Source organism: Engraulis encrasicolus, chromosome 1 (assembly GCF_034702125.1).
Source record: "Engraulis encrasicolus isolate BLACKSEA-1 chromosome 1, IST_EnEncr_1.0, whole genome shotgun sequence".
NCBI classification, from domain to species: Eukaryota; Metazoa; Chordata; class Actinopteri; order Clupeiformes; family Engraulidae; genus Engraulis; species Engraulis encrasicolus.
Window position 1 is genome coordinate 43917962 of NC_085857.1, and position 13945 is coordinate 43931906.

General features: G+C 42.5%; 1 protein-coding gene across 1 annotated transcript in view; it reads right to left on the minus strand.

Annotated features, from left to right (window-relative positions):
* Positions 1 to 6081: 6081 nt before the first annotated feature.
* Positions 6082 to 13945, minus strand: part of LOC134452704 (CCN family member 1-like) — a 30712-nt gene continuing 22848 nt past the window's right edge. The window contains exon 6 of the mRNA XM_063203228.1: positions 6082 to 11464. Coding sequence (XP_063059298.1) covers positions 11120 to 11464 — 345 coding nt within the window. The 3' untranslated portion in view covers positions 6082 to 11119. The remainder of the gene's footprint in view (positions 11465 to 13945) is intronic.

Genomic DNA, 13945 nt, shown 5'->3' on the forward strand with positions numbered 1-13945 from the left:
CCACAGCTCGGCGAAAAACAGGAAAATGGGGTAGAAGCGGTTTCCCTGACCGACGCTGAGATTTCGTCAAATTGCATAAGGTTTGTGTACAAATTTTCGAAATATAACTCTACATCCTTTAATTTGAACACTTGCTTTGTGCAATTAAGCAAGGAAGAGTTTATATTTTTACACCGTGTTGCAGAGAGATCGTGCTAAAACTGATGAGACATATAAGCACCATCCGGCGGTGGCAGGAAGTCAGCCATCAATGCATTTGCTCCATAGGGAATCTTACAAAGCACACCACGACGATCGTTTAACAAAACACACAAGTTGTTTTACTTCAAGACAAAGATATTGCCTTAAGAAACAGGTTTTACTTGCAATTTTGAAAATGTAATGCAAAATGTTGAAATTATGATCTCGTAAAAAATGCATTGAAGTGAATGGAGAAATGGTCCAATTGTAGTAATGGACCCATATATTCAAATTACACATCAAAAATGAATAATGATCTATATTACACTCATAAATAGGTTGTTGAGCATTCGATCAGCTATGTTTTTACATAGATTTTAAAAAATTACCCAACCAGGCTTAGGGAAATGTAAAATATGGTCCTGCTAAAACAAGGGTAGGCTTAAAAAAATGGCAGGATCTCACTAAATATTTAAAGATAATCCTCAAATTAAATTGTCTGACAACTTTTTTAAATTAAAAAAAAGTTGTAAATGCATTAAAAGTCATTTTTCAATGGTCATGAAATTGGAATTTTCATTCATTAAAAGCCTGATGCATCATATATGATGCATTAAATATCTCAGCGACCTTAACAAAATTTTGAAAAAACATTTTTACATTTCTTATAAGGGACCAATATTGAAGCAAATTCCAAAAAAATAGAATTTTCTCTCATTGCTTTCATGGTTCAGGTTTCACAGGGTTAAACAGAATGTTGTCAGTATTCAGTTTGTTCAGGAGTCATGTAAACACTTTTCTCATTCCAAATGTCGCCATATTTGGATAAATATTCCAACGCAGTCTCACCCCAAGTAGTCAATTTCTGACTACCTTGGACCAGACTGCAATTTTTGACGTCTTGAGTATTCCTTCCACGTCACATTTTGACTATGTGGCCTAACCCTAAACCTATTCCTAAACCTAACCTCAATGACGTTATGCTGCCACAAGGGGGCGCCTTTGAGGACATAGTCAAAATGTGACGTGGAAGGAATACCCAAGACGTCAAAAATTGCAGTCTAGTCAAAGGTACTCAGATATTGACTACTTGGGGTGAGACTGTGTAGAATATTCTATAGTTGCACAATGTTCTTCCACACATTTAATTGAATATTCCGAATCTTGCTATAAACTGATTACAGCCCATATTCCATTTGACAGAGGAATACCCTCCGCATGTCACTGGAGTCAATGTTCCTCTTCTATGCCTGGGGCTTTGGCTCATTCATGGGGGGGGGTTGTGTCCTTGAATAGCCAGACTGTGCTCAGAGGTTCTTGGTATATCAGTGGCTTTCGAAGCACCTTTGCTGTGATGACAACTTATCTATCATAACACTACCCACCCACACAGGGCCCCCCACCCTGTTCCATTGGCCTAATCACAACTCCCCCCCTCTTATCATTCCTCTTCCTTGCCCAATGCAGGGGTGCCGGAGCTACATAGGGAGGGTGAGCACGGCATTTGCCCCTGGGCCCAGGGCACTCTTGAATTGGTTGCGGTGGCCCAATGGTGATCTGGTTAAGCCATATAGGGGGCCCGATAAGTGTTTTGCCTTGGGGCACCGTGTGCAGTTGTTCTGCCACGGGCTTTGGGCCATCTGTGGGGGTCTTTGCATGGGGGGCAGTGGGAGGCTCATAATGAGGTCAAGGGGGTGTTTGTTCAAAGAAGGTTGAGAACCACTGGATAAAAGAGTCTGACAAAGATGATGGTTGCGCTCCAATATGCGACTTGTGCTTGTGGCCTCATACCAGGAAGTAATACGCCGTGAGGACATCACTAACAACAGCATTATATTTCATTTTCAATATCTCACAAAAGCTCACGTGTCAAGTCATTTTCTCATTTTCAAACTGGATGGTGAATGATGAATTATCCCCCAAAAACTGTTTTGTCTAGGCTGACAGCGGGAAAACTGAATTGTTTTCTCCACGGAGGCCGGGCATCAGCAAAACGTGAGGACACAAGCCCAAGTGGAGGACGCAAGGTCGCATATTGGAACGTACCCAATGTGTTTGGTTGTCTTTGAAAAAAGGAGACTGGCCCTGGCCGACCACATGGCAGTCAGTTGGGAAGTAGGGTTTGGTGCCTATGCATAATTTCACTTAACATAAATTATTCATTTCTCCCTTTTGACATTGAGACCTGTTCCCAGCTTTGAAGGGTGGGAAAGTATAGTTGCTGACAAGTGTGGCATTCAGAAAATTGAATCGAGTTTCACCTTGAATGCCTGAAAGTGTTTGTGCAAGTAAACACATGCACTTCTCAGCTCATTCCCTTCCCTTGCTATAACTGCAATATCTGCATCTTTTTTTCTTTAGACGGTATATGATTTTCATCTGTTGGATTTTTCACTCGTCCTTTGAAAAGAATATTTAGTTGTGCTTCAGTAATATTGTAATATTGTGCTTGAGCACTGTTGCTTGGATAGTGTTGAGGGTTCCACTTTTAGGAAGTGTACCCTCACATATTGCTGTTGATTTAAAAATTGAATGTTGCTTACTGGATGGGTGTCGTTTTACCGTAACGCAAAGATATTTGACTGATTTTCTTTGTGAAGTCAGTGCCACTGTTTTAGTGTTGATAAGGTGTAACTTGCATATGTTTAGTTTAAGAAGTTGGTATCATTAATATCACATTAATCGTTTCATATAGAAAAGTTGTTGTGCACAATCAATTTGAGATCATAACTCTCTCTCACACACACACACACACACACACACACACACACACACACACACACACACACACACACACACACACACACACACACACACACACACTTTTTCTTATGCCCCACAATTTTTTGTGCCATCTTTATTTTTGCCCCTCTATTCTACTGTATACTTTTCTACAGCTCTCTCTGCTTTGCTGTGTTTTGTGTACCACCTCTCCTCTCTCTCTCTCTCTCTCTCTCTCTCTCTCTCTCTCTCTCTCACTGCTTCTCCCCAGATATCATTATAATATTAATGCTTTCATATCTGCTCGTCTTACTGGAAAGTATACATCACTTCTGAAGTATGTGAAGTTAATGTACATGCCAGCACATGACATGTTACTGTGTTGATTGAAAAATGGTTGACACATTTAAAAGGGTGATAGGCCTATAGTGTGGCTGCCAGCTTAAGAGGCCGGTTGATTCACTTGAGTCGCTGGTCATTCTCAAAGCCTAGGCCAGTGTCCTTCCAAGTGTATCAGCCTAATTAGTCACGCCCAGTGATTGGATACCCTTTATTAGTCACACCCAGTGATTGGATATTCTATAGCGTTCACCATAAAGTATCCAATCAATGGGCATGACTAATTGGGCTGATACACTTGGAAGGACACTGGCCTAGGCTTTGAGAAAGACCCACTGAAAGTTGATGTACTGATAGCTCACTAGACACCATATACCACAAGGGGGCGTCTTTGCTCGTCTAACTCTTCAGCTCTGATGCATGCTGCTGTACCACCACCACATGTTGTTTATTGCCATCGAAATCAAATTACATTGACAGTCCAATTTGCAATCTGATCTGGTGAGGGAGTGTTGTGTCTCCCACAGCCGTGTTCTACGAGGAGTATTTTTTTTTGTGGCTGTCTGTGTACATGTTTGCAAATACAAACACATGTTTATTATTATAGGGGTTATAGGGGTGGTTAACTGCGATGAGTGACACTGATTTGCAATTTGGGCTTCATGTAACTAGAACAACTTGTCTTGCTCTGGGCAGACACTGTCATTTGCAACCAGAACAACTTTCAGTTTTCTGCAACCACCAGAACAACTTGCTTTGCTCTGCATGTGGCTATACTGCTGTGGCCACGATGCTCTGAAATGACTATAATAGCGCAAAGAATAATAGCGCAGGAATAATAGCGCACATTTCCTAATACATAAAATACAATTACACAAATTAGGATCCTCTCCCTTGCTGACAAAGGGTGTGGCAAATTTTGGAATATTCAAAATAATTTAATAGAACATTTGATAGGCTCTGCCTATATTGAATTTTCTCAGTAATTTGATGTTACATCTTTCCCATGTTTTTAATCTAGGGTGTAGAGAGTCCTCAAAGGGCAAAGGTTAAGCATTCAAAGGTTTTTAAAGCATCACTAAGTAATGTAATGAAAAAGGATCCCCGCGCCTGGTTTAAGGGATGACTGTTAAGGTACTCCAACGTACAGTACCACTTTGTGTAATACCACATACCCATATGTTTTTAAAGAAACAGTCCACCCTTTTTTGATTTTCACATATGTGCAGTATTTCCCAGCATTATTCATGAATGTGCATATAATTTTCGTGTAGGCCTATGTGTTTCCATTGCCTAGTTTAACAGTATAGCCAAATTAAGTGTAGCAATGCAAGTCTATGGGGGCAAACAAAACATCATCAAAATGTACTAATAAAGTACTTTAAAATTAATCTAAAATTCACCAGAGTGCAAAACAGCTATTTAATCCTGTCCTGTGATCACTTGTGGTTTGATGCTAATGCCTCAATTCACTTCCAGTGATTATGCTAAGCTATGCTAATAATTCTCTTCCAATATATCTAAGTAGCCTACTGAAAAAACTGAGAAGAAAATGATATGGACATTCATGAATAATGCTTGGAAATACTGCAAATATGTGAAAATCAAAAAAGGGTGGACTGTTCCTTTAAGCTCTAAGGTTTTACACTTTCCTCATTACCTGGGAAGAAGTCAGTGCAAGAGTTATGAAAGCTGACAACAGTGTCCCAGATGAGATCTTAGGGAGTTATTTCTAGAAGTTTCAGTGGCTCATTTTAGCCTGTCCCCTCCACCCTCCTACGTACAGTACCTTCCAGAATGACCTCAGTACAGCTGAACCAGCCAGACAAAACAAGACATTGGTGTCTGTCTGCATGACTTTCTTTTAATTCCAGGCAAAATTAGATCCTGACCTTGGCTAGCAGTGAACATACGGCCCACTATTTGGCATTAAAAAACAAACAAACAAAACAAAGGTGACATGAAGATTTACACATTTATTTACCTCTTGACACTATGTGTACATATAGTGTTTATTGTACCAAAAAAATGTATGCGCCTCTGAAATTACAACAACAAAATTACAATTACACCCTGAAGGTGGAGAGCAATAAAAGCAAAAAAAAAAAAAAACATACATACAAACAAACCAAAAACAAGCCAAGTCTTGGCAGCATCCGGTGCCTTTCAGTTCAGTATTCTGAACCTTCTAACAAACACTGTCTGTTCTATAACAATGAGTAAAGGTTCTAGAGTTCCACATTTCCACATTCTAAGAACTCCAAACAGTCTTTAGAGGTTCCATTCTCCCACCTTCTTTATTTTACATCCCTGGCCTAAAGAGTAGTTGGGTGGTGAAGCGTCCTCTAAGGAGTGTTTTTGGAGGGAGTAGGAAGAAACAGGGCCACTGACAGCTTTGGCCGGGCGCGTGACAAAATCAGTTCAAAGCCCCCTCCCCCCTCAATACATACAATGTAATCTAGTCCCCATTCTCTGGCCCCCCTCTTCCCCTGGGCCCAGGATGACAGACCTGTTTGGCCCTCCTGTCGGCAGGCCAAGGAAGGAGTACAGTGCTCCTGTGGTTCTCAAGTGACCGCACCGGGCTCGTGTTCACAGAGTGACCCTGTTGTCGGCCACTATAAACAGTCCTTGCTATAACAAGTCGCACCACTACACACACACACACACACACACACACACACACACACACACACACACCACTCAGCACAGAAATCTCCCGCTCACTGGAACGTTCACAAGCATGAACGGAGGAGACAAAGACAGGAAAAAAGTGATACAGAGGAAGAGAAAGTGTATGTGTGTGTGTGTGTGTGTGTACTAAACTGTGTGTGTGTTGGGGGGAGGGGGGGGGCTTTCCTAACAGGTGGCAGGTTGGATAACTGCTTCACTGAAATGTTATTTGCACACGCACACACACAGAGAGAGAACAAGAAACATACTGTATTACACACATACATACATCTCAAAATAAATAACAAAATATATTTTGAAAAAGATACACTGGATTTTGATGGGATCAAATTCTAATCTGAAAATTCAACCATTCTAAATTTGGCAGTCAAACTTACTGTACTTTTGGTTGTTTGGAGGCTTCCGGGAACCTCTATGCAGTGCTGAATGCTTACATGCATCTGAAGAAATACATCCCACCATAGTACACACATTTATTAACTCACTCACTTTTGTGAGCCTGTCTTTGGCTTGTTCTTGAACACAAGATTTTAGAAACAAAAACATGGTACGCCACATTGGACAATTACAAAGGCCATCCAATTGGCCCTGCCGGGTTTGCCGAGTCGCACACACATTCAATCTGCCAACGAAATTTCCAGACAGACCAGCCAGAGCAAGTCGACAGGCATCTTAATTAGTATGTCAACATTACGCAGTTATTCAGACTTTCTGCCAAGGCAGGTAGGTACTAGGCAGGCAAAATATGACATTATGTTGCAAGTTGCAACTAAGCCTACGAAAGTGAATGAAATGTACTGTAGGTGTTTGTATATAATGCCACTCCAGCCAACATTGTCAATCATTGCTCATCATCTATAATCCTCAGATTTTGTCAAAATGGGCCTGAACTGCAGTCATGGGTAAGCGGTTAGGCTTGTAGTCCAAGGGCCTGACAGATTCCTGACCATGGCCATAACTACCGTTGAGGACACAGAGGTCATGTCCACTGTATTTTTTATTATAGAAATGTAAAATGTATCTATGATGAAAATTGATCTGTGATCAACAATGATAAATTCAGTCTGATATGCCACTCCCATTTATCCCAAAGGCAGTGATTAATGGAAACAAACTTGAGTTTGACCGAAGAGTTTGAAGCATTCTAAATGTATAGTATGCAGTACAACTTGCAGTATTTGACCTTAGTATTTGAAAATGTCTCGATACGGCCCTGTTCCTGACACCGCTATGTGGGTGGGTGGTTGGGTGGAGTTGGAGTGAATAGCCAGAGCTCTTCCCCATCATCCTGCATGATTGAAGAACCTTGAGCATGCTACCATCCCACCCCATTGCTCATCTGGGGCGACAGTTGGGCAAGCCCCTTGCATGGGTGGGTGAGCAGAGGCGCGTCTTGTCACCAGGCTTGGCAGGCAGCCGCTTGGGGCCCCTGGATGGATGGTGAATAACAGCTCACACTTTGCTGCAGTAGTGGCAAATTTCTTTCAAATGTTCACTCCTTTGACATTTCGCCTGGGGACTAAGCTGAACGTAGAGTCGCCTCTGTGGGTGAGACATACAGTACATGCAATCCCTCCCCCATCATCCTGCATGATTGAGGAACCTTGAGCATGCTACCATCCCACCACATTGCTCTTCTGGGGCGGCTGTTGGGCAGGCCCCTTGCATGGGTGTGTGACATACAGTACATGCAATCTCTCTTTGTGTGGGGTGTTGTGTCACAGTGGGAGTTTCCCAGTGGATCATCTGATTAGGGCATAGGGCCAGGGCAGCTCAAACAACTCCTTGAAGGTGATTTTGTTCAAGTCCTAAGACAATCAATGCAATCCATTCCATAAATCCATCCCCATGAAAAGCAAATCGCCCACAAATCCTCTAGTACTACAATTGTAATGTAGTATGGGAGGCAAAACATATAGTATTACACCTGAACAACATTTGTCTATGGTTTAGTATGTTTACATTATGGTCTTTCATTTTTATCATTACATTTCTGAAAATACGGGACCACGAAGTTGCAGGGCCCACCGGTGAGTCAGTTCAGCACCGCTAATTATGAGGGGCCCCTCCCAGCCCTGGCTGTGCTTGGCTTTGCGTTGCATCGCATGGGATGGCATGGACTACAATCTATTTACAGACAGCAGCTCACCACATAGCATTCACTCAAGGTTAAGCGGCGTCTATGTGTGATAGCAATGGACCAAGAGGTATACAGTGCAGAGCTCTCATTTCCTCTTTAGGCTTTACGGTGAAGGGATTAATTGGCGGCACTGGGAACTGAATGACAGATATAGACACAGCATCTTGGCAATAGCCAACGAGCTAATGATGACACCCAATCTTCTCCTTGTTAAGGTGAAATGGTAAGAGTTATTATGGGGCAGCCGGAGCCATGCTGCCCTATAATTTCAGAACGCAGCATCTCTCCTTACTGGTAAACTGAGAAAAAAGGCTTTAAAGTTTCCTTTTTGGCCGCGCAACTGTGATGGAGGTTAAGTGATGATGACACTTCCATATATTTTATTATGGTGGAAATGTATGCACACAAGAAAAAAAAAAACAACAACATTCTCATGACTTTTTAGCTGAAAAACCAAGATACTGCGTTCTGTTGTGGTATTCCTGTCTACACCCAAACCACGGTTTCAATGGAGTGCAGTATCTCACGTGACATACTGCGTTTTTGGCTTGTACGACGTAACCTCTTAAATCAAAAAAGCGCAGCATAATTGTTTTTTATCGTTTTTTTCTGAAACGGGACAAATTTGGACCAAGACAAAGAAGGTATTTGAAAGTCATTTTCCGGTATAAACTCAATTGCGACAATTTTCAAGACACTGCGTTCTGAAATTGTAGGGCAGCATGGGGCGGACGTGGACTAATGGTAAGGGAAGTCGTCTGAAGATCAGAGAGTTCCAGGTTCGAATCCCACCCTTACTTCTCTCTACGCCTCCATCCATGGTTGAAGTGCCCTTGAGCAAGGCACCTATAACCCCACATTGCTCCAGGGGCTGTAACCAATACCCAGTAAATAACTCTAAGTCACTTTGGATAAAAGTCTCGGCTACGTGTAAAGTCATGTAATGTAATGACTTATTGTCAGTGGGGGTGTGGGGAAAGGGTGTGCACTTAGATGACCAGGCATCTTTGACTTCCAGGGGACTTCCAGTCCCTCGGAGGCAAAATGTTTAAAGCTGTCACTACCAGTGTGCGTGTGTGTGTGTGTGTGTGTGTGTGTGTGTGTGTGTGTGTGTGTGTGTGTGTGTGTGTGTGTGCGTGTGTGTGTGTGTGTGTGTGTGAGTGTGTGTGTGTGCATAGTGAGATACATTACTGATATCAGTACATACGTTTCTACAGTACAGTATGCTCTATGTACTGATCAGAGTGACACACTGTGATTAGCCGGTGCAGATTAAAAAAACATACTCTGAGCTGACACACGTCATGTCACTAGTAGATAATAGAGTTAGTCAAAAACAATTCTGAACAGCCATTCTTTTCCTAGGCCTACTGATAAGTTCAGTGAAGGAAAGCAAGGACGTCAAGACCCCAAGACATTGAGAGAAGACATAGGCCTACAAAAAAAATAGAATCATATACAACATATAAACCAAATAAATCTCAGTCAAATGTAGACATCTGTCAGGAAATGATGGACAGCTGTGGGTAATGGGAAGGCTAAGGGGAGAAGCATCTAAATGCCACCTGCCTCAGGAGTCCAGTCCCAGTACCTATATGTAAATACAGTAACCGTTGCTCAGGTTAAGAGCGTGTGCTCTTCCATCGTCTATCGTTTTAGGTCAATCGTCAAAATGCAATGGAAGACCAATTGTTGCTCTTCCAATGAAGTCCTTAGCAGAAAACAGATGGTGCTGCTCAGTCCTACAATTATAACAGTCTGGTCTAACAAACACTGTTTAAGCCAGGCAACCACACAATAATTAGAAACCCACATTAATAAGTAGTGGCCCCAAATTGGGACCTGTCAAACAAGGCAGTCTCGGCCCTTGATACATAGGGTATGCTCAGGCCAAGTTAGTTATAATATTTCTTTTTCAAAATAGCAAACACACACACAAAAAACAGAAAAGAAAACTCAAAAGGCCGACCCAGCCAACCTCTGATTTTCCCCGCCCAAAAACTCAAAAATAATATCAGGCTACAGGTAATGCTCCCCAATTACAATTGAGCATCCCCTCAGCTGTATCTTTCTCAACTCAACCCCTCACCTCTCCCAACAGAGCTCCCTAACACCCCCTGGGGGGCGCTGTAGAGCCCCTCATGAGAAACAGTATGATAGAGGAAAACATATTAATGAATGAGGGCCTCCGCACATCGGCTCCGACAGCACTGTGGAGCACTTTCGCTTCCGACACAATTCCGAGCCCTGCAGACAATTTCACCGCAGCAGAGCATGGATAGTCAATGGCCGTCTCCAACAAAATTGAACTCGTCTCGTAATCGCTAGCCGACATCAGCACCGGTGTGCGGGGTTGTATTGACGACAATGGAATCGAACTTTGGCGGAGCAGTGCTCCGAACTTTGGCGGAGCCGATGAGCGGAGGCACTGAGTGATGGGGTAATCGTGTTATGACAAAAAAGGTTGGGAAACATATAGACACAATACACAGCCGGAGACCCACAGGAGTTCAAACAAGGAGATAAATTTCCTCCTCAAGTCGGTCAGGTTCAAAGAAGAGCCCAATATTAACAGTCCTGATCAAAGTGATCATTAAATTCTGGTACACGGTGACTGTCTTTGTCTCCCGCACGTCGTCTTGTACTCTCTCTTGCCTGCAAAAACAGTAAAGCCATATATTTATCTCCCCCAAATTGTGTCTCTGTCTCTTGAGACAGCTGTCAATGTACCTCCAGAGGTGCATAAAGTAGAAGTAGACCAGTTATGGATGTGATTACAACACTATTAGCATGATATTATACATAGTTGCAACCATGTAGTGTCATGCTAATAGTGTCGTAATTACATTCGTAACGGTACTTCTTCTCCGCCTTTATCCGCCTCTGCTTATACCGTTAATGTACCAATGTACCAGCCATTCGTTTTACTCTCTCGTTCTCTCTGTTAATCAGTTGTCGTCAGTCTCTCAGTGTCTCTCATCCTCCTCCGTCTCTATTCAATTGTACTACTGTGCGTCTCGCTCCAGACATCCACCCTCCGTCCGTCTCTTAGTCGATGTACTTGTGCGTGTCTCCGTACATCCACCTCTTGGGCGGCTGCAGCGCCGCTTCGTTCAGGAACCCGCAGTCCTTCTCGCTGCATCGGCACGACTGCACGAACATGACGGCGCGCTGCACGATACGGACCTCATCACCGCCACCACCGTAGCCGAGGTCGCCGTCGCTGCAGCGGAAGGGGACCAGGAGGGTGCGGGAGCTGCTGGGCTGGCAGCATCGGCCATCCACGCAGGAGCCGCAGTAAGTGGGCCGGTACAGGCGCAGGCTCCGGCAGCCGGTGTAGGTGAGGCGCACGGGCTCCGGTGAGCGGCGGGTACGGGTGCACTTCTTGCCCTTCTGTTGGTGAGGAGAGGAAGGGGGAAGAGAGAGGGAGGAAGAGAGAGAGAGAGGGAGAGAGAGGGAGGAAGAGAGAGAGAGAGGGAGAGAGAGAGAGAGAGAGAGATTTAGAACTCCTCTAACTAAGCACCATCTACCAATCATACACGGCGGGTACGGGTGCACTTCTTGCCCTTCTGTTGGTGACGAGAGAGGGGGAGAGGGAGAGAGAGATTTAGAACTCTATTAACTAAGCACTATCAACCAATTATACATTAGAGAGCGATATATAGTATATAGTGTAACCGCACAAATAAACCGGCCGCGGCATGAGCGAGGCGAGCGACGGAAGTAATTGACTTTGACGAGATCGACAGTTTGTAGTTGAACTCCTGGTTATGCAAATGAGCTATGACTCGGTTCGGCGACAAACCGTCACAGCCAATGAGGTCAGTAACCACAGCCAATGGGAATGTTGGGATGCTTGCGTTCTAATTTTGACGGACATATTCTAGTCGCTTCAATCGCTCGTATCGCTCTTGCTGCACAGACGCGATTCTCTGTGGCTTGAATCTTGTCGGTGAGGCTGTGGTGCACGTCTTCCCCTTCTCTGGCTGGACAGTAAAAAATGTATAGACGGGTACAGGGCGGTGCGCTTGTTGTTACACTTCGGTTGGTGGGGAACAAGATAAGGGAAAAAGATAAAATAATGTAAGAACTAACAAACTACCTGAAAAAAAAATGAAATGCGCTCTGCGAGTTCTTTTATTTTTTTTGTATTGATATTTATTTGGTAACACTTCCAAATAAGGGGGCAGAATTAAAAGCAAAGTAGCTATAACGTAATACTTTAGTAAGGGTTAATAATCATTACTTAACGCCATATTAGACACATATTAATTGTTATTAATGCATATGTTGAGCATTAGTAAGCAGTTACTTAACTATTAGATAACAATAGCATATTATTATTTAACTAATAGATAAGTAAGGGCACAGTTAATAGTTAAGTAGCTATCAGGCCATACTTAACTAAGGACCAAAATTAACTCTTACTTAATACAAAAGTATGGCATAACTAATGGATAAATAATACATAAATATTGGGGTTTGGGGCCCTTATAACAGAGTTGGCTGAGGATAACTAATGGTTAATTAATGGATAGATATTGGTGTTTGGGACCCTTATATTAGAGTTGGCTGCGGATAATTAGTTAATTAATGGATAGATATTGGTGTTTGGGACCCTTAGGCCTATAATAGAGTTGGCTGTGCATACCTAATAGTTAAGTAATTCATTTACTGTGACATCTAGCTTTCACTTGTTCAAATCACTGTAGTAATGGCAACAGGAGCCATTATATAGCAAGGATTGGACGTACACTTCTCATTGATGGTGGGGTGATGAGATGTAATTTGTTCATATACCACTTATTAGTTTTAATGGTAAAAACCCTACAATAAATGCAGAACATTATGAAGAGTAATAGTTTTGAAGCGAAACTAAACCATTCCTTTGTGATAATGGAGTTAATGTCTGAGAATATTAGCTCCAAGAAGTGCAGTGCATGATGGGTACTCAATCTACAGACAATATTTCGGTATTATTTATTCATTAGTTATGCCTTACTTTTGTATTAAGTAAGTGTTAATTTTGGTCCTTAGTTAAGTATGACCTAATAGCTACTTAACTATTACTGTACCCTTACTTATCTATTAGTTAAATATTTTGTATGCTATGAACTTGTAACACAAGGTAATAGTTATCTAATAGTTAAGTAACTGCTTGCTAATGTTTGACATGTGCATTAATAACAATTAATATGTGTCTAATGTGCCGTTAAGTAATGATTATTAACCCTTACTAAAGTATTAGGTTATAGCTACTTTGCTGTTAATTATGGCCCCTTATTTGGAAGTGTTACCATTTATTTTTATAAAAAAAGACTTCGGCTATTGTTGTGACCTGGTGAATTAACCATTTGCCTCAAGATCCAGCAGGGCTGAAACATTTCTCACTACGCAATACAATTTGGGATCCAGACACTACACTCCCTTCAGTCACCTAATAATATGTCAAAATATTATTGTTCCACACCTCCTTGGGCAGTCTGGGACCATTGAAATGTGTGCAGATGAACCCTACTGTGTCCAAATGTGTAGAAAGGTAAAGGTGCGTGTGATGGAGATACATAAATGGGTGATGTGAAGAAAGATGTGAGATGAGGATATGATATGTATAGGTAAAAATTCAAAGGGACAGACACACATGGATGTAGTTAGAGAGGTAGATAAAGAGAGAGGAGGACAGAGATGAAATGAGATGCGTGGAGAAGAGTTAAAAGATGGAGCATTTTGAACGCCTGGCCAAGGCCAACGCAGGAACAAATTTCCTGGAAGAGCAATGTAATGTAGCCTCCCACACCCAATCCATGGGGATGTTTTGACTTACAGGGGGCTCGCCAAGGTCGTTTCCATGACGGCTGAGACTAGTTCCCAGTG